General features: G+C 36.5%; 1 protein-coding gene across 1 annotated transcript in view; it reads right to left on the bottom strand.

The window, feature by feature from the left end:
• LOC111053786 (apoptotic protease-activating factor 1) overlaps window positions 1–22122 on the bottom strand; it is a 195388-nt gene that overhangs the window by 68271 nt on the left and 104995 nt on the right. Inside the window, exons 8-11 of the mRNA XM_039431890.1 lie at window positions 5422–5569; window positions 4599–4775; window positions 3490–3726; window positions 968–1149 (exon numbers count right to left, since the gene is read on the bottom strand). Of these exons, the coding sequence (XP_039287824.1) occupies window positions 968–1149; window positions 3490–3726; window positions 4599–4775; window positions 5422–5569 (744 nt within the window). The remainder of the gene's footprint in view (window positions 1–967; window positions 1150–3489; window positions 3727–4598; window positions 4776–5421; window positions 5570–22122) is intronic.

Below are 22122 nucleotides of genomic sequence, written 5' to 3'. Positions count from 1 at the left end.
TATCCGACTAGCAAGGGGGCTCCGCCCCCTGGACCCCCGACTGGATCGTCCAAGAATGAGATCAGCAGGCTCGCTTCGCTCGCCTGCATTTTTCATTTGAGCATTTTTATCATATGTTAGGACGATCCAGTCAGGGATCCAGACTAAACATCTGGCTAAACGGATATGGCGAGCGAAGCGAGCCTGACTGCTAGTAATATAATATTGCCAAGATTGAAGTAGCAGTGCCCAATCGATTTTTCCGCGATAAATGCATTTAAATCTTCAACTTGGTGCCAACCTAACAAAGTCAATTCAACTTAATGCCAACCTGACAAAATTATTAGTTGTCAGTTAACAACTGTTTCGAAGAGGTACTCTATCTAGATTATAGTTCTATAGTAACATATGATATGGAAATTTCAATTATAATTAAGAGATTGGGAGAACAAGAATATACATGCTAAAAGACGAACTTTAAACCCTTAAAAACAACCCTTAGAGTTAAAATATTGCCAAAAGATTTCTTAGTGCTCCTCTAAAGGGCCAACTGAACATACCTACCAAATTTGAACGTTTTTGGTCCGGTAGATTTTTAGTTATGCGAGTGAGTGAGTGAGTCAGTCAGTGAGTGAGTGCCATTTTGCTTATATATATATATAGATAATTCTATAGTCTGATTTTTACTCTAATATTGGCGTATGGAGGAGGCTCCTTTTTCCTTTTATATTATCCTTGGAATGCAAAATTTCCAAAAACCTTGTATATACGTCGACGCGCAATTAAAAAAGGAACATACCTGTCAAAATTCATGAAAATCTATTACCGCGCTTCGCTGTAAATGCTTAACATATAAACATATAAACATTCAAACATTTAAACATTAAGAGAAATGCCAAACCGTCGACTTAAATCTTAGACCTCACTTCGCTCGTTCAACTAGTTTATAAAATTTGATAATATGATAATAAATAAAAGAATAACTTACTGAAAGTTCAAAAATATCTTATCGGGCTGTTTCTGGGCAAGAGCTCTGGCTGATTCAAATATGGCCGACGATTCTTCCTGTTGCAAACCCAGCTGAATTATGTCAACATCATCACTCTGATGAAGTATGTGTCCATAATGTCTGACAAACGTTTTTAGCTCTTCAAATAGATTTTCATTGTCCTGTTGAACAAAGAACAAGAATATGAGAACGAAGAATTTTCTAATTCTAACAAATCAGAGCAAAAATAATTTACAATTTTTAGTGAGAAACATCACAAATTGTTTAAATTGATTATAAGAAAAGATTCAAATATACAAGTTTATCCACTTGAAATGCACAACAAACACACATGACTAATCCACAAGCCACAATGAAACAATATGAAATAAAAATAGGAAAAACAGAAACCATATGGAGAACGCAACAAACTGAAACTAAGAAAAAAGCAACCCTCTGGTGTAATTTGAAGCAGATCAAAATAATAGAATATAGGCCTAGGCATAAAAAGAGTTCAACAACATTGATAATGACATAAAATAGTTATAGGAAAGCATTATGGACTGAATAGATAAATATCATCATGAGCTATTGTGTTTGCGAGTATGAGTAGGTATTTTGACTATAAAGCATTATAACACGAAATTAGCTTATTTTGTATTAGTTTTTTGATTGACAGGAAAGGTGAGGGAGTAACTGAATTCCTATTTGATATTCACATAATTTGAAATATCCTTAATCCCCGAATACCCAACTAAGACCAGGAACTAATAATATTATTCCTCGGTAACAATAGAAATGATAACTACGAACTCGAGGCGAAAGTTATCAAAAACATTTTATGGAACTTCATTGAGTACTTAAAAAGGTCATTATATGAAAAATAGTCAGTGTTTTAAAAGTGATACATTTTATACAATGTGCAGCAAACTATGAATTAGTTGTTCACTATCCGGACCAACTTCAATAGAAAATTATTATTGGATGAAAAATGTCATCATTCAACAAGAGAGAGAAGTGGATGTAAATTCAATGTGATTTAATTTCAAATTTAAAAAAAATGCTGTGCTAAACAACAAAAACACAATGTGCGCATGCTTCCAAAACAGCAATGCAATATAGTTGTAAAAATGAAATAACCTTCAATTTTCTAGATTATTACAGGTGCTGTAGTCAATAAGCATCATCGCGATCTTGCAAACGCCATAGCAACGCTGTTGCTCAATACCTTTGAACTGTTTTGCAATCATTGCAAAAATATGTATCCTTGAATCACAGGAAAATTACTCGATATTCTGAGCGTTGCTTAAAATCTTCTATAACAGAGAATAATCAAATCTACTATACTGAGATACTCAACCTGTAAAATCAAAGTTATGTTGTAGATTTGCGCCATTTTGCTATATTTACGGTGGTGAATGTTTGATGGAACTGTTTAGTCTTTATTATTATGATTAAAAATAGAAAAAAAGACTGACTTCAGGATGGCAAAGAATCACCAGTTTATGAAGAGACATAATGAACAAGTAAATAGGAAGCTCCATGATTCCACTATAGTAATCTTTTTACAAATTTTTGAAATATATTGTAGAGTTATAAAACCATACATTTTGCAATTCAATATTCCAATTATTATTCTAAAAATGCATTTAGAGTATGGTGTGACCTTTTTGCAGTAGACAATTATAACTGATTTGAAGTGAATTAAGAGTTACATTGTAAACGTTAAAGAAATAATTCGTAAATCATTACTTGTTACTCTATTGAACTGGTCTAGACATATATTTGGAATAGCACATTACGTTAGGCAGTTACGAAAGTTAATGAAACAAAGTTAATGAATTTCGCAAATATTTTGTTTACTTGAACCACTACAATATTGTAGTCTGCAGTGTTTTCTTGATTGGATTTAGTGGGATTTTAGTAATCATTCAACCACTACAGCCTTGTATACAACGAGCCCTGTATAATATTTTTCTTTGGGAACCCCAGTCATTGGTGTCAATATTTGACATTATTGCTTCATCTTAAAGAATCTAGAGTCTAGCTGACAGTCAACTTTGTCACTGAATGCATGTGGTACATCTCGTCCTCAATGACAGCTTGAGGGCTTGGCACCTTCTCAGAGTTCAAGTGATACCTACCGTCATGTATAAGGTACACATTCTATTCTTTGTTCGAAGACTGATACCTTCATGTGTAAGGAATACATTCTATTCTTTGTAGTATTCTTCAAATACTAGTGGGACGTCCAATGCTATGTGATTTTCATTGATTGTGAGGACAGCTCAAGAAGTGACAAATTGGTCGTCAATATGTGCAATCAGTATGAACAAACCGATCAGGAATGAACAAGCAAGAAAACTAAAGAAACAAAAATTCGTTAAAAACGATGCGTTAAGAAATAGAATTCGGTGGTTAAGAACCCACCTGAATTTTAACGAACTTCTAGGTGAGACCTTCCTGCAAGAGACTCCGCACCAAAAAAAGGCATAACTCTAGTTTTGATTCATTTTACTCACCTTTGTGGCGATATACTTCTCGTACTTCTCATAATCGTTAAGGAGATCAGTTGTGCCCACTGCTTTTATTTTAGCACTAACAAATTGCAAATTCACAAACAGACTGAACAGATCCAGCCGTTCTGCATTCTCCAGATGATAACCCAAGTAGAAGTGAATGTAATTATCCACAGGCAGCTTCCACAATTCTCCCCCACACTTAGTATTGTACTTATCGATCAGCTCATTGTGTAATTCCTAAACAGGAAATAGGACATTTTCAGTCAATCAATAGATCTCTAGTTTCTAGTAAATTGTGGGTTGTGTAAAATCATGCAATGTAATAAAGACAGAGTAAAATCGATGAGTGATAAAAAACACTGTTGAACAAGTGTAGAAATTCGAGAAATTTCTCGAAGTTTTGATTTTAACTTACGGTTTGAGTCGTCCGTTTGCTATGACTTTAGAATGCCTTAATCAATCAACTTGGAATTTTCAACTCATTTTTTGAATTATTATAAATACTTTACAGTAGCCCAGTCAATTGAGACATTGATAAGCAACAGACTAGGGGAAAGCTGAACTTGTGCAGGGTGTTAGTATACATAGTAAATAGCCTGGAACCGAGGTCACCCCCACCTTACACTGCTTGCTTCCACCCAATGACTTATTTACTACTATTACAACAACCTATTTACTACTGCCTGCAACAACAAGTCCGAGTCCGATATTATGAAACATCCAAGTAAATTTCTCATGAAATTGAAAAATGTATTGTATGGAACGTATTGAATCCATGTAACCGAGAGAGCTCTCTTGTTCCAACATCAATTTAAATAACATACATAAATCTTAAATCAATTCTCAAATTTGAATTATGGAGTATTTTCTACTACACAGCATGTCATGCAATGCTATGCAATGCACATCTAGTGAGTAGATAGATTTTACTGTATTATATGACATCCAAATTTTCAAAAAATGGGGAATCATTCATGGTCATGGGTTCAAATCGCACTTAAAATAGAATACAAACAAGTAAGAAGCGTATTCAACACCTAGTATCAGAAATAAGTAAAAATACTATTGAATTTCTAAAATGCTTAGAACCTAGTGCAAAATAGAGATACCTTCATATCATCTTTCTTTCTGTTTCTCAGATAGTATAAACAAACATCATGAATGCCAAACACCAGCTGTCCTCCAATGTGAGCATTTGGTTTTTTCCCAATAAGCGATTTATTATAAAACTCATCGAGCACAACCATCGCTTTCATTTCGTTCATGGACCAGATCGTAGTGAAAACCTGTAAAATATCAATATTAGAAATTAGAACATTAAATAAATGACGAGTAACCAGGATGACTCAGATCTGGTGTCAAGAGTTTTCAGGTCTCACATGATTAATTTAAGGGACTCTGACATGACATTGAGCCTGTTCACATTAGCAACTTTCTTGAGAGCAACCTTTTCTGTGAGGTGACTGCAGTGAACAATGAATAACACGATTACCACGCTTCAACTCCTAGTAGACAATCACATCTGGACAAAGTTTAGAACCGTAGAACAATGGTAGGGCAAATCTTCTTCAACACAAAATTCAACATGAAATTTTAATTTTTTAAATGCTTTTCAATTGACAATAAATTATCCTCGCCAAATCCAAAAACAATTTTTAATGTAGTTTTCGTACAAATGACACTACTGGCCATAAGTAGGCTTTTTCGCAAGCTGTGATTTCATGATACATTCTTACAGATTTTTCAAGTACAAGCTCTAAAGTTCTTGGAATTCTGAAATAGACATTATCATTTGCTAGGTATATCATAAAAGGTTATCATTGCAGCCTCCACTGAAATACATTTCTCACCCTTATATGTTTTAGAAATTTAGGTTGCGTAGTAATTAGATAACCCGTTGAAATTCACAATGCATGAAAATGTATTAATTACCTCAGTCATCAGATTGATATCACTTTGAAATACAGCACACATTTCGTAGTAACGTTGCATTTCTGTTGACAATTCTCCAAGGTGATGATCAAATACATTGTACAAATTGTCTAGAATGTAATTCATGGGTCCATCTTCTTTGCCACGTCTGAAAACATAAACAAACATTATTGCTATATATAATTTACAATTCCACTAAACAATTAAAATGAAGAAATTTTACAATAATTTTATCTTCCCTTATTCCAAGTCAACGCTAATTAATTACCGGCATTTGATAAAATCAGGTAAAAAATCGTAAAAAGTTTACGACGCTATAGATGTTTAGCGATGAACTTCACTATAGTGTTAAGTGTTTATAATAATAATATTATAATCGACAGAAATTTTGACAACTAGATAATAAAAGTGCTCACATTTCTACAAACAATAATGCTAAGTTAAATTTTAATCCCACTGAATTTTTATGATATTTTATTTATTCATAAACAGAGCCAAAAATCATAATATTATACAATACTTTATGATCGGGAGAAGACATCAGTCTGAACCCAAAACCGTTCCTCAATTGACAATAAAATGAATACATACATTTTCATTTATTTACTACACCAATAGAAAATTATAACATAAATAAAGACTTACAGTGTATTTATGCCAAAACAAACCTCATTGAATATCGATTGCTCACACTTACAGTACTAAATTGATAAGAAAGAATAACAATAGAATAGTCGAGAACAAACATTATAAATAGAAGATAACAAAACACAAAATAAAATAAAAAAGAATAACTGATAAATAAGAAGAGATTAGATAGCAAGCCAACTTTAAGAAATAGAAAAGAAATTTAAAATAAAGCATTTATGGTCAGCAAAATTGAATAAACATCTAGAATTTGAGAGCTTGATTATATATTTTTTATAAAATTTTGCAAATTGTCAGAGAATATATCTAGAATCGGATTCAATCAATTGTCTCGAACAGTTTTTAGTATGAAGAATTGTGTATGATGTACAGTGCATATTCTATCCAAAGCAAAAACATATCTAATCTAAGTTAATTTAACGGAAGAAAGGTAGGCTACTAAGAAGTTCTATTATATTTGGAAGGTCTAAATAGTTATTTAATATTTTGAAGAGAAATATCAATGATAAAAAATCTATTCTGTTCTTGAATGGTATAATTTGAAAACTGACTCTCAGGCACCTTATGGAAGATAGAATAGTCCAACATGCATGTTCATACGAAAAATGTTTTGGAAAATGTTCAACATTTTCACATGGAAAATGTGACTATCTATCTCGGCTTCTAGCTGAGAACAAAGTTGATATAGCCTACTGTTAGTGCAAGAGTCGCACACAGCTGATTAAGAGAGACTGTTCCAGAGAGGACGAATTCTCGGATTTACAGTAATACAGGAATCTGAGGAGTTTATTTTGAATGCGTTCGATACTACTAGTTCTTCATACTACCTCTTGATATGGACTCCAAATAACTGCACAATACTAGAGTATACTTCTCACCAAAGCCAGATACAGCATATTGATTAAACCAATGTCTGTGAAGTTTCTAACAATTCCCATAATAAAGCCCATCATCTTAATTATGGTACACTGTCTTAGTTCGGTTGGCGACCAGACTAGCTTTGCCCTTCTGGTCAATATTAGAGCACACACTAACACAAGAAGAAGTAGAGAAATGAGTTTTAGAAACACCTCTTATCAGAGCTACACAAGGAATCTAGGGCCTATAATTCGAATCTGCCAGATAAATGTTGAAGGTATTAGCAGAGGAAAATGTGACTATCTCGGCTTCTAGCTGAGAAAAAAGTTGATGCGCTGTTAGTTCAAGAAACGCACATAGCTGATGAAGAGAGACTGTTCCAGAGAGGACGAATTTCCGGATTTACAGTAATTGGTGCTACTTATCACCATGCTTATGGAGTATCCACCTACATAAAGAATGGAATCCAAAATGCTACCTGTATTGAGGTGAACATTGACAGTGGGATCCATCAAGTGATTGTAAAAATTGGAGACATGAGTATTACAAATGTTTATAAGCCTCCAGGGCTCCCTGGCCTCCTCATGTTCTCAGGAAGAATGTTCACCCTGCATTATATATTGGTGACTTTAACAGCCACCATGGAACCTGGAGGTATCTAGCTAATGGTCCAAATGGAATAGCACTGATTGAATGGGCAGAGGATAATGACATAGAGCTTATTTTTGATGCTAAGGACGCTAAGGACAAAGCAAGTTTCTGCTCTGCTGCTTGGAATAGTGAGTCAAATCCCGATCTTTGCTTTGCTTTGGTGGACAGTAGTGGCCAACATCACCCTATTAGACGAAGGGTTCTTTCTGACTTCCCACACAGTCAACACAGACCAATTCGTTTTGAAACTGGATTACAAATACCTCGTATTCAATCAATTCAATGGCCAAGGTGGAATTTCAAGAATGCTAACTGGAATGGGTTCACAACGGAATAAATATATCCGTTGGATCCCTCCAACTCATGAGAATTAAAAAAAGTTTAAAGTACTTGTTATTGCAATTGCAAAGAAACATATACCAAGAGGTTTTAGGAAGGAATATATTCCAGGATGGATTAGAGAAAGTGACCATCTATATAAGTAGTTCCAGAAAAAATGACCAACGAATTGCAGGAGAGCTCCTTAACAGTTTGAATGAAGCACATAGAAAGAAGTGGTCCCAGACAAAAGAGGAGATGGACTTCAGACATTCCAGCCGCCGGGCTTGGAGTCTTCTCAGGAAACTGGGCAGTACAAGAATTACTACGCATCAGAGCTCCCCTATCCATTCAGATCAGGTGGCAGAACAAATAGTCAAAAAATCTAGGGCTGCTGGCTGTTTGGATCATGCAGCGGAGGTGAGGAATGGACTGAAAGAGCTTATGACTGTGGAGGATCTACATCTGTCCAATGATTTCTCAAGCCTAGCAAGCCTTGTAATGATGTGAAAAGCTACCGCCCAATTGCACTGCTGAGTGTGAGTTACAAAGTGCTAGAAAGGCTTCTCTACAATAGGATAAGTAGAAGAATATTAGAGCATGTACCGATTGAACAGGCAGGATTTCGAAGCAACCGGAGTTGTACAGACCAGGTTCTCTCTTTAACGACATGTCAGGCAGGCTTCCAAAAGGGATTAAAAACAACTATTGCCTTTGTGGACCTGAGTGCTGTTTATGATACAGTGTGGAGAGAGGGACTCATTTTCAAACTCCTGCATGTCCTACCTAGCCTAAAAATCATCAATTGATAAATAACATGCTGAAGAACAGATACTTCATAGTACTTATGGATGATAAGCTGAACAGAAGAAAGGTACTAAATAATGGATTACCACAGGGTTCAATCTTGCCCACCCTCCTTTTCAACTTGTGCTCAGCGGATCTTCCCAGCATACCATCAAGGATCTTCATGTATGCTGATGACATTGCTGTGGCCACTCAAGACAAGAGTATGAAGACAAAATCAAAGAGCCTCACTGAAACCCTATCTTCCCTTTCAGTTTATTTCCACAAGTGGAGGCTACACTCTAACATGAAAAAACAGAGGTGTGCTGTTTTCACTTGAATAATAGGGAGGCTAGGGTAAAACTGGATGTGAGGTTTGACAACACGCAATTGCAGCATAATTTCTTTTTCAAGTACCTTGGTGTGACGCTTGACCGAACTCTGTGCTACAAAAATCACCTACATAATGTTGCTGAGAAACTGAAAACAAGAAATAATATTCTACAAAAACTCTGTGGAGCAACATGGGGTGCATCATCAACAATTTTGCGCTGTTCTGCCCTGGGACTAGTATACCCCACAGATGAATACTGTGCAGCTGTTTGGATGAATAGTGCCCATGTGAATAGAGTCAACAAACAAGTGAAAAAATCCATGCGACTTATTTCTGGGACCATTAGAAACACCCCCACATATTGGTTGCCAGTTCTCAGCAACATTGCTCCACCAGGGCTGCAGAGATCTTTTGCTCTCGTTCGTGACCATGATAAGATAAAAATAATAATAATAATATCGAGTGACCTGGCTGGCTCAGGTCTGGTGTCAGAGTTTTCAGGTCGCAACTGATCAATTTCAGGGCCTCTGACATGACCTAACGACTGCTTTTTAGGCAGCCGGGACCGACGGCTTAACGTGTCCATCCGAAACACGGGAGTGGCCCGAGATAAATATCTTGCCCAGGCCGGGATTTGAACACGGGCCTCTGAATCATAAAACCAGCATCTGATCCACTCGACTACGGCCACTCCATGATAAGATAAAAAATCTGGTGTGGCGCACTCACACAACTTTCCTTGCCGTTATGAAAATTGATCACTGACGCTAGTGTTCCCGCGCATCTCAAGTCTACTATTCAAATATTTGAGCCAGCTGGTGACAGGGCAATAACGCTGGAGACACACATGAGGTCTTCTATCTCTTCATAGTGAATGATTTAATAGAATCAACAATAATTTGCAATTGAATAATCACATTTTCTCGAATTTGAAGCTTATTTTCAATTTTAGGTGAAAATGTTACTGAACATTAATTGTAGAGATTTTCATGCTCAATCTACTCCACTTGATTTTTTTTGTTTCAATTGTATCTGAAGCCTGATAATTGGGAATCTATCTGCATTGATGGGGCGGAGCTCCTGAAATTTTTACAGATATGGGACTTGTGACAGTTGATAGAGCTTATCGATGACTATTTTAGGTATGAATTTGATCAAAATCGTTGGAGCCGTTTCCGAGAAAATCACGAAAAACCCTGTTTCTGACAACATTTTCGCCATTTTAGCCGCCATCTTGAATTGCACTTGATCGAAATTGTTCGAGTCGGATCCTTATAGTGAGAGGACCTTAAGTTCCAAATTTCAAGTCATTCCGTTAATTGGGAGATGAGATATCGTGTACACAGACGCACATACACACACACACACACACCACACACACACACACACATACAGACCAATACCCAAAAACCAGTTTTTTGGACTCAGGGGACCTTGAAACGTATAGAAATTTAGAAATTGGGATACCTTAATTTTTTTCGGAAAGCAATACTTTCCTTACCTATGGTAATAGGGCAAGGAAAGTAAAAATTACAGAGCACTCCCAATCCACAGAGATCTTCTGGAGCTTGGTAACAGGCTGAGGTCAAGGCGCCCTCCCATGCGCTTGGCTGAGCAGATAGACCGTGAGAATTTCTCTGTCACTGATAGCTGGGAGGAAGAGTGGATGGATAGAGCGCCTCTCAGTGTGAGTCTAGGGTATTCTGTTGTGAGGAATGTGGCTGGATTTGATCTGCCAAGGCGAACATGGAAAGTAATCAACAGGATTAGAACTGGCCACGGAAGATGTAGAGCATCTCTTAGTGACTAGGATAGATTGTCCTCCCCTGCTTGTGATAGTGGAGAGGCCAGACAAACAATGAATCATATCATCCGACATTGTGCTATTCGAGCCTATCAGGGCAGTTTAGATGATTTAATAGCAGCTTCTCCACAAGCAATAGCCTACATAACTAACCTGGACATCCAAGTTTGACTTGATTATTTCCTTGTGCATATATTTATACACTTTCCTTCGTCATAAGTTTTTGTTTGTATGCTACTGTAACCGCCCTTGATGGGGGTTGAGGAAATCTTATTACTACTTCAAGGGAGTCATGGGAACTGGATAGACAAAAACATTGTATTACCTAAAGAATTTCTCATTTATTATGTCAATTACTTGAAATTTAAAGAATGAAATATGCAGTACATTTTATCCAAATATTATTCCTACAAAAACTACCTGCCAATAAGATTCTGCTAACTAGAAATTTTACTACAACAATAGTTTTACTAATTAGGGTCTCGGCCGGGTGAAAATGTTTTATAAGGAGCTAGAATTTATGGCATTTACCCACAGCTATCACTCCCACTGTAATCCCAAACCACAGGACACTCACGTATATCATAAAGCCGGAAAAATAACTTAACTTTTTGCAATACGGTATGAATTTTGATCCGCTTGGTACCTCGGTTGTTTAACGACTGGAGGTTTTCCGTCCGGAAAACTTCCCCCTCTCCACGTCAGTGTGCCAGAAGGCCTTACTGCTGCTATTGGAAGAGTCGGTTCTCACGAGATTCGGCAAGCGGGTACTTGCCAGGTCTGCAGTGTTCCTCTGGGAAAATATCTACAGGCTACCAAACATCCGCCTTGTCCTTGCCTCGTGGAGCCCTCATCCGTGAGAACTAGCAAATATCCCTGAATTTGCTGGTTCTCAGAGTAGTTTAGACATAAGTTAGCAGAATCTTATTGTCGCTGCAAAAATACTACTTACTCACTAAATTATATATTCTCTCACTAAAGTCCAACTACGAAAATATTATTCTAATATCAGAGTCTTTTCTCCTGAAAAATCTTAAATCTAAAACACGAAAAAAATCAATAAATAAATAAATAAGTAATCAAATACTATCCATGTCACACTACCCCCTTCATCGCAAAAGGGTGACTATCCCTACCGATTGCTTCTCACTTCATACTTTTGATTGCTTTTCACTTCACACTTGCCACAATATCACTCTGCTGTACTGCACTGGTTGAGCGGTGTCGACCAAAGGGATGGAGTTGCTTGCTGGTGGAATCGCAGTTGGGGGCGCTGAGTTGGGCGGCTTGACTGTTGAATGTACTGTTCCCAGTTCCGGGTGTGCTGGACAGAGCACGCGCCCCCATCGTAGTAGTGAAGTTGGCGTGCGACCACATACCAGGAAGTAGCAACTCTCGTACAAGTAGTAGGCTCCCAACAGCCCCAGGAAAAGGAGTGTCAGTCCTCCGCAGATGAACTTCATGGTGTTGTCCTCGGCCGACGTCGGTTGCAGCTTCTCCGTCTGCTGCACAGCATACATGAGATTGGAGATAGCTATCTCATCCACGTCCATCGGTCCAGGGGAGAGTTGGCCTCCTTGTTGCTCTCGTATGCTCGTTGTCGTCTCCTTGTAACTCTGGTGTTCGCCGAAGAGTAGAGCTGAGACACGATGGATGGATAATAGTGTCTGTGGCTGATCGGGCACAGAGTGATTAGCCCTGGCTCACATTACTGTAGCACCTCGGAAGAGAAGGTAGCGTAGCGGTCTCGATCCTGGAAGTTGAGTAGCAAGTGATGACTCAGCTCATAACGCACTGTCGAATGGCTGCTTTAGTCTCGCACTGGTAGTGTAGTCAGTGGTCTGGAACACTTTTTACCTTCACCTAAAAGTCTGGTGTAACAGTCAGTAAGGTTCTATCACAACAGTCACAGATATCACACAGATACGGGAAGTGCCAGTCCCAGATAATTGTTCGTTTCTAGCTCTCTGGGGGAAAGGATAACCGACCGAGCCCTTCACAATTTTTACTGATCTAACATTAACAAATCTATACCTAATTATTTATCCAATTAAACTCAAACTCCAATATAAATAAACTCAATCCTAGAATAATTATCATTTCAAAGCAAAATCTATATAAGTACTAATAGCCTAATTCAGTTGCGAGAGCTGCAAACAACAGGTTAATCGTGCATCGAAATCGAAAATAACTTGCTCGAATTGCAGCTGTATGTTCCATGGTGCTTGTGTGGAGCTCACCGACAACGATCTCGATGTATTTCAAGGAACCGGCAAAGTTTGGTCATGTAAGAAGTGTACCAGTGCTTTACGTCTCCAACGAGCCAATTCAGACTCTACTCCAGTTAAGGCAAACACAAATTCAGCGACGAGTAGTAGTGCTCCAGTCGAACAATTAAATATTTTACTAACAAAAATGAAAGACGAGCTACTGGATAAGCTCGGAGCTGAAATAGCTGCCTGCAGAAAAACTCTTGTTATTCTGTCAAGTAAATAGTACCTATTGGACCTTTCATCGTTAATGATAACTGAATCTATTTTGAACCGCTAATCTTTGAAGTTGGTAGAAAGTATTAGAGCTGAATTCCGTTATCTCGATCTTCTCTTGCTAATCTTTGAATACTGGGTTTCTCAGTTTAAATGAAATTATTTGCCTGTAGACTGACGAGTATGTGTGTGTGAGAAATAGCATATCATTGAGTAGTATGGGGGGGCTAATATTTTTGTTGTTGCATTATTATACAGTAAGTAATGATGTTTTTGTTTATGAAATACTCATTCTTAGCATCATATTAATCCAGTCCTTGATAAATAACAACGTTGGTTGTGCACGGGGAATTCTATATATAATTTTTCTTTTTTTCCACACCTATATATATATATTTTTTTTAATTATTATTTCATATTCCTAATATTCTCTTCTTTTTTATTATCTATTTCTTATTTTATACTCGTTTATATTCTCTCTCAATTTATTTGCTTTTTCAATATCAACTTATAATCGTAAAATGAATAATTACACTTTATTTTTTATATTTTCCTAGCTGTGGCTAGGCTGCTAGTATCAAATGATGACGTTGACAGTTTAAATTTTTCCAATTGCTCAGAATTGGTGCATTCAGAAGAATTTGTTTCTTTCCTTGATTCCGTGGATCTAAGCTTTAAGATATTATGTACTAATATAAGGAGTGTTTCTAGAAATTTCGATGAATTGTTGGTGTATATAGTTGGTGTATATAGTTGGTGTATTTGAACACACGGTTGGATTTAATAGTATTGACCGAATGCTGGCTTAAAGATGGGGCGCGGTGGGATGGCCAATAGATGGATTTGATTTGGTAGCTACTGATAAACAGCGCAATCAAAATGATGGCGTGATTATATACATTAATAGCACAATAAATTATAGCGTTAATCAAACAACATTGGCAGATGTTTATGGTTTAACGGTGGATTTTCAGATACTGAACAAGTCCTTTTCTCTCCTAGCAATTTATAGAACATTCGATAGTAACATTAATTTATTTCTAGAAGAGTTGGAAAATTATTACTATGCTTGAAATTCTAATAAAAACTGCTTACTGGTAGGAGATGTTAATATAAATTTGTTCTCAGATGACCTAATCGCGAACAGGTACTTGAACTGTTTGGTCGGTGCTGGTCTTGTACAGTGTATAAATAAGCCAACTAGAATTGATGGTGACTCGATTTCTCTTATTGATCACATTTTTGTAAGATACGCTGATCAGGATCAGATGAAGGCGGCCGTGTTGCATACTGCAATAACAGATCATTTCAGTATAGCTCTTAATATTTCATTTCCAGTACAAAAACCGGCTGAATCGGCTAAGACCTATACTATTGTAAATAAAGGCCTATTAGCACAGGCTCTCCAGAATGCGGATTGGGATTCGGTAGAAAACCGTTTTGAAATAAATAATTGTTCTAGTAAATTTCATCAAATTATAAAAAAATCAGTAGATTCCAGTATGAATACTAAGACGATGAGGTCAAGAAGAAAAAAATTAAAGCCATGGATAAATTCAGACCTGATTGATGCTATTAGACAAAGAGATAAATTGAGTAGGAAATTGAAGAGGCAACCATATAATAACGCTCTGAAAAATCATTATCTCACGCTTAGAAAAAATCTTACCGTTAATTTGAAAAGAACTAAACTTGAATATTATAAAAATAAGCTAATGGAATTTAGAGATGATCCTAGGCGGTTCTGGGGAGTGATAGAAGAGTTGGCGGGAAAAAGTATTAATAAGGATTCTTTTGTTATTAGTAAATTTCTACCAGGTATCCAGTCTGTTACAACAGCGATTTACAAGAATGTAGCTGATGAATTCAATGTTTTTTTTGCATCAGTCGGCCAAATTCTGGCTGATGCTATAGATTCTGGGGAGCCTCTTTTAGTCGATGATAGTCAACATTTGAATCGAAATCACTTTGAGTTTCAGGCTGTAACTGAAGCTGAAATTATGCCTGCCATAGGTAGTCTCAGAGGTGGGTCAGCTCCAGGGTATGATAATATCTCTGCTAAGTTCCTGAAAGATAATATTGCAATTCTGATCAAGCCACTAACTCATTTAATTAATCTTAGTTTACAGTCTGGTGTGTTCCCTGAGTTCCTACAGATGGCCAAGGTTTTTCCCCTCTTCAAATCTGGGGACCCTACCGACAAAAACAATTACCGTCCCATATGATTGCTAAGCGTTTTTTCAAAAATTCTAGAAAAATAGTGAAAAAAAATTATAAACAGCTTATTTTCTATCTTAATAGGAATAGAATTCTATGTGACTGTCAGTATGGCTTCAGAAAAGATAAAAATATATCTGATGCTCTATTTGACATTTGCAAAGCCATAAATGAAGGAATGAATGAAAATCGACTTCTATTCCTTGACCTAAAAAAAGCCTTTGATTCGGTTGATGGGAAAAAATTATTGAATAAATTAAACCTTATTGGAATTCGAGGTACAGCGAGATTCATGGTTCAGGAGTTATCTGTCAAATCACCTTCAGTTTGTTTCCTTGATGGATGTCAGGGGTGAAGATGTGGCGGTTGACTTTGGGGTGACTCAGGGAAGCACTTTGGGCCCAATCCTCTTTTTAATCTATATAAATAATATATCAAAAGTAAATATACATGGGAGGTTATTTTTGTTTGCAGATGATGCATTGATATTTTTGAAAGGGCCAAGCTGGGTTGAAGTTAAGGAAAATGCTCAAAATGACCTTTTTCACATAAAAACATGGCTTGATCAGAATACATTGACAATTAACACCACGAAAACGAAATTTATGCCAATATCATTGAGACCAACGACAGATTACAATTTATCAAGTTTGAAAGTTCACTGCTGTGGGGATTTTCTCAGTGTTACATGTGGGTGTTCTTGTATTGAAATGGTCACTTCCTACAAGTATTTGGGCGTTTTTTTCGACCATAGGATGAGGTGGTCTGCTCACATTGAATACATAAAAAAAGACTTAGAAAATATATATATGCATTTAGAATGATGAGCGATGTACTGGATAAGAGAGAGATTAGAATGGCATACTTTGCATATGTCCAGTCCCGTTTGGAGTTTGGTATAGTTGCATGGGGTGGTGCTTGCAAGACGGTACTTCAGCCACTCTTTATTGTCCAGAAAGCCATTTTGAAAGTAGCTCTAAAAAAATCCTCGTTTCGCAACTAACATTCTCTTTGAGGAGAGTGAGATCCTGACTGTAAGACAGCTCTTCATTAAAAACATTTTAATACATTTATTTTCCAACATGAATATTCTTGGGCCCATTACACATATGCATCAAACGCGGTATGCTGTTAACACTGGTATTACAGCTATACCCCTCCAGAGATCCCTTACACAAACAAATTCCTTCTATATTTCACATGTTCTGTACCGTAACTTGGCTCGTCACTTCCCACACCACATAGTATTTCAGGACGTCTCAAAATCCTTATTTAAATTGAAATTGAAGAAATTTTTAATACAGCTGGGAGTGGACAATTCAGAAAACATCATCACAACAAATTATACCTACCTTAACTGATAAATTCGCTGGTGGTGACAACCTGACTACTGTTCTTGGAATCTGTATGCATCATTACAATAATTAACCTTTTTATTATTTTTTTTGAGCTATCCAATAATCCTCTGTACGTAATAATAATATTAAATAGGATTCTGAATGCAGCAAAATTAGTGTTTCCTTTCTCTCTAACAAACTTATAATATTATGCAACTCTGGTTTGCGCACAGGCATTTTTTGCCCATGCAGACCATTTTCTAAAGATTTATTTGGCTTACTGTATTCATGAGGTTGTTTTTATTCTTTGTTGTTGTTTTATATTGATAATGAGTACATAAGATTATTACTTTGTATGTAAAGTGCATTTTTTTTAAATAAATAATATCTTTTGTCTGTCTATCTGTCATCTCCAAAGTCCTAGTCAACCTTTATGTAATAGCAATATCATTTTCAACTCTAATACTAAAGTTCTATAGAAATTACTCTCAAGTACTTCTGCACCTAATTAACAATAAGAACACATAATTATCTATTAACTATCATCTATAATAAAAATTCCATTCAATCAAGTAAATAACATCAAAATAGTTTCCTTCCTATAATACCAAACAATATTATCAGAATATCCTTGTCTTCATAATTCATTCCTATACTTTAATTCATTCATAATACTTTACAATAACAATAGTCTAATTTTTATACACGTCTGCTTTTCAACATCTGTTCCTCATCTTCAACATAACAATAACGTAAACAGTAGATCATTCATCTCCCTCACCGGGTCAACTTTGTTTACAAACAAGGCTACTGCTGTTTGTGTTATTTTCTTCTTCTTCTTCTTCTTCGTAATATGTTGCCGTAGGTCCTTCCACCCAACTTACTGTATATCTATAGTCTCTATAGTCCATTGTCACTAATCCTATAGGTTCGTCGCAGATGTCTTTCTGATGACGAAAGATTGCATTGTTGCAAGTAGCAACGTTATACTTCTCTCTCTATCTCTTTTGAAGGCTGATCTTTCGTCCTTGTCGAAAATCTTCTCATTCAACTAATATAATATAACTACATAATTCTATTCTAATTCATCATCTGGCCAATACTTAAAAGCTGATTCATCACTCTCTCAACTCATCTTTACAATACACCTAATTATTACACAATTATCCCACTGATATTTCTCTTATAAATACTTAATTACTCAGATTACTCATATTTCTCCATTTCACATCGGTTCCATATTCAGCTCGCTGAATTCTTAAAATAAAGCAGTTTAGAAATTTCCACTTTTTATGGTTTATCAAATCAAATCAATTGTTCATTTCTGAGATATATTTTATTATGATGATGAGCAGTTTAACGCCTTACTCGGGGCATTTGTTTGTTTACTAATTATCCTGACTCTTCAATAATAAGAACAGTCTACTCGATCCAACTGTCCAATAATTATCAAGTTGTCATAACATAATTAGTTTGAACTTCTAATGCAAATTTCTACGTCCATCGAAAGCATTACTCCTAGCTTGACTTCTAGTGAAATAAGGTGATCGTTCAACTATTCTACTTCTACCTGGAGGGTAGAGTGGGTCTTCTCTCTCTCATCAAACACGGGGCTAGGGAGATTTTCTTCTTCTTCTTCTTCTTCTTCTTCTTTCTCCTCGACATTTTCTTCAATATTTTCTACCACCTCTTCTCGTTCAATCTCTTCGGCTTCAACAAGTTCGTCATCCTCATCCTCGGGTGCACGATAATCGATGAACTCCTCATTCCTCCTATGATCGAGATCTTCATCATTCCCAGCTATGTCTTTATCTGACAACGGTTCATTTTCTTGTTCAAAAACCTCCATTTTCTTATAACATGGTTTCATCCTATTAATATGTACTATGACTCTTTTTCCATCCGATAAATTTATCATATAATTTACACCGGATAGCTTCTTACTAACAACATGGGGTCCCTCCCAAGGAAGGTGGAATTTCGCTGAGTTTCCTGGTTTAACAGCTGGCTCTAACAGATACACTAAATCTCCTTCCTCAAAACTCCGAAGTTTTCTACTGAGATTGGCTTGCTTCATTCGTTTTTGCGCCACTTGTATAGATCGTTCATTTGCTATTTTGTATGCTTCTGAGAATCTTTCCTTCAACTCTTTCAGATGAAACTCAGTAGTTTTTCCGCGAACCTCATCTGGTATGACACACGATCCTGGAAGCACTATTTCTCGTCCATATAGCATGAAATGAGGAGAATAACCGATAGATGCATGAGGTGTGGATTTGTATGCTATCAGGGCATAGGACAACCAGGTGTCCCAATCGGTACCGTCTCTTTTTACGAAATGTGCTATGGACTCGTTCAGCGTACGATGTAATCGCTCAATTCTACCATTACATTCCGGATGATACGATGTCGTTCTGATTTTGTTAATACCCAGCATTTTACAAGTTTCCACAAATAAACTGGATAAAAAGTTTCGGCCTTCATCACTCAGCAGACGGTTGGGTACACCGTGTCGAGTTATAATGTGAGTGATGAGGACTTTAGCTATTGTTTCGGCTGTTTGATTGACGATGGGAATGACCTCAGCATAACGCGTGAAATGATCGATGAAGCTAACATAATATTTGTTTCCATTCCGGGTTGTTGGAAGTGGACCAACTATGTCCATCGATACAAGGTCGAAAGGATAACTTGGTTCTTCAGCGGGTTGGACAGGGGCTTTCAATGAAACGGGAGTTTTCGACGAGCACATTCATGACATTCTGCTACAAACTTTCTCACATCTTCTCCTAGTGCGGGCCAATAGTATCTCTGTTTCACACGACTAGCGGTTCTCTCTTGTCCTGAGTGTCCCGCCCAAGGGGTGCTGTGGTTCAGTTTCAACACAGTTGTTCCTAGTGTTTTAGGGACAGCTAATTTCCAGTGAGACGGATCGTCGTTTTTGTTGGTCCACCATACTAATCCATTCTCTATTTGACCCAGATTTGATTCCAACAATTTATTGCACCAATCATCATGCAGCTGTTCGGCTGCAACACAATCTTCCGATAATCCTTCTATTTGTACTCCATTTACGGCGCGACTGAGAGCATCTGCATTGGAGTGTCTTTTACCAGGCTTATGAACCACGTCGTACTGAAACTCAGCCAATCTCAACGCCCACCTGGTTAGTCTGGATGAAGGGTCGCGCAGACTTAGCATCCATTTCAGAGCTGCATGGTCGGTGACTAGCGTAAACTTCCTTCCTAAAAGATAGCATCGAAACTGTTTTGTTGCATAATTAACAGCCAGCAGTTCACGTTCTGTAGTACTATAATTTTTCTCGGCGTCATTCAATTGTCGACTGGCGAATGCTACAGGCCTCTCTCCGTTATACGTTTGCTGTGAAAGTATCGCGCCAATCGATGTGCTCGACGCGTCTGTTGCAACGATAAATTCGCGATCAAAGTCAGGAAATATAAGGACATTCTCCGAATACAATAATTTCTTCAAATTTTCGAATGATTCCATCTGTTGTGGCCCCCATACTGTAATATTACATTTTTTCTCGATTGGAATCGAATCTTCAATTCGAGATCTATAAAACTTTATAGTAAATATCAGAGTCATCGATATACGGACAACTTTTTGACTGAGAATTTATCGTAAATGATTGTGTTGCATGTTCAATGGTATCACTGAAAAAACAAACTCTGTAAACAGAGTTAACAAAATTAACAGATAATATAGAGATGATATATAAAATTTAAAATAACAGTTTCAAAATAAAGTTTTATTGAGAACAAATATAAAATGTGAATTCTAAACTTGTAATTTATAATTTTTTGGTGACGTGTCCGTAACGTAGACACTGGTTTGAAGTGTCTACAAAGCTCTGCTCTGTTCCTTGTAGCTAGGCTTCCTCCTTCTCTCTAAAAATATGGCTGGCTGCGTGTGTTGTAATTTTGTGCTCTCTGAGTATTTTTCTGTTTAAGTGAATTATTAATGTTTTAAATTGAGTTTTAAACAGTTTATAGTGTTCTATTTTGTCTATCATTTGTTTATTGTGTATACAAGCCTATAGCCATTGTTTTTCAACTATATAAACTGGATAAGTATTTAGCTTGTAGTGACTTTAGATGCTTAAACGTGTAAGATATTGTTCTTTGTGTATTTGTGTAGTGTATTGCCAAAATTCTTCTAAAGATTATAAGTTCATTTGCTCTGAAAACTGGATTTCTCATTCATAGGCGATAGATCCATTCATAGTTTACCAAGAATCTATTACGTTGGAGCCGATAACCTTCCTTAGGTTAATAGGTGAAAATTTGCTATCCAACCGATTTAGGAGAAATTGGTAGCACGGCAAATGGTACGCCCTGGTGTGGGACCCAAACTACAAAATATATCCCTGGTTATAAAAAATCATTGGTAGGATAGATATCTTGATGAATTATGAATGGGAGATGCTGCTGAGTGGGAAATCGGTTCGAGAAAGTTCAGGTTCTAATGAGTAAATATTTTTTACGCAGTAGCAAGATGGAGAACAATAAAAATAATGAAGTTTTATCCAGTGAAAACATTCAAAACTTAGATGAAGAATCACAAGATTTAGACCTAACCTTAAACAATGACTCAAACGATAGTGTAGCTGTAAGTGAAAACGTTTCAAATGTAACAATTCATGAGAAAGTAGTAGAAATATCAAATGAAACAAGTATGGTAGGAGCTAAAAATGATATAAATCTTATAGCATTCCTAACACAAAGATTTGATAATTTGAAACAAGAGCAAAATGCTAGGTTTGATGAGCTAAATGCTAGATTTGATGAGCAAAATGCTAAGTTTGATAAGCAAAATGCTAGGTTTGATGAGCAAAATGCTAAGATTGATAAATTGAAACAAGATCAAAATGCTAGGTTTGATGATATGAAGCAAGAATTTGCTAGCATAAGACTAGAGCAGGTTAGTATAAACCTTCTATTGAAAGATGCACATGAAACATTGAGTGATAATCATGAAGATGAAAACAAATTGAAGCATGATAATAGTAGTGTTAAGATACAAGATCAACTCATTCAAGTTTCTGACAATGTAGGCCTAGTTACTGTTGTTGAAAAAGTCAACCCTAATGAGATAGTAGAATTGAGTAAAGAAGTAGGTAGGGAGTTGTCTTCACTGAAAGTCAACTATCATGAAAGTAATATTGCTACATTGAAGGTTAGGAAAACTATAAACAAAGTGAATGATTACATGAGACAGGTTTCTGTGGAGGTTAGGAAC

Source organism: Nilaparvata lugens, chromosome 7 (genome assembly GCF_014356525.2).
Source record: "Nilaparvata lugens isolate BPH chromosome 7, ASM1435652v1, whole genome shotgun sequence".
NCBI classification, from domain to species: domain Eukaryota; kingdom Metazoa; phylum Arthropoda; class Insecta; order Hemiptera; family Delphacidae; genus Nilaparvata; species Nilaparvata lugens.
The sequence above is the reverse complement of the archived record's forward strand: the minus strand, read 5'-3'. Positions and strand labels throughout refer to the sequence as shown.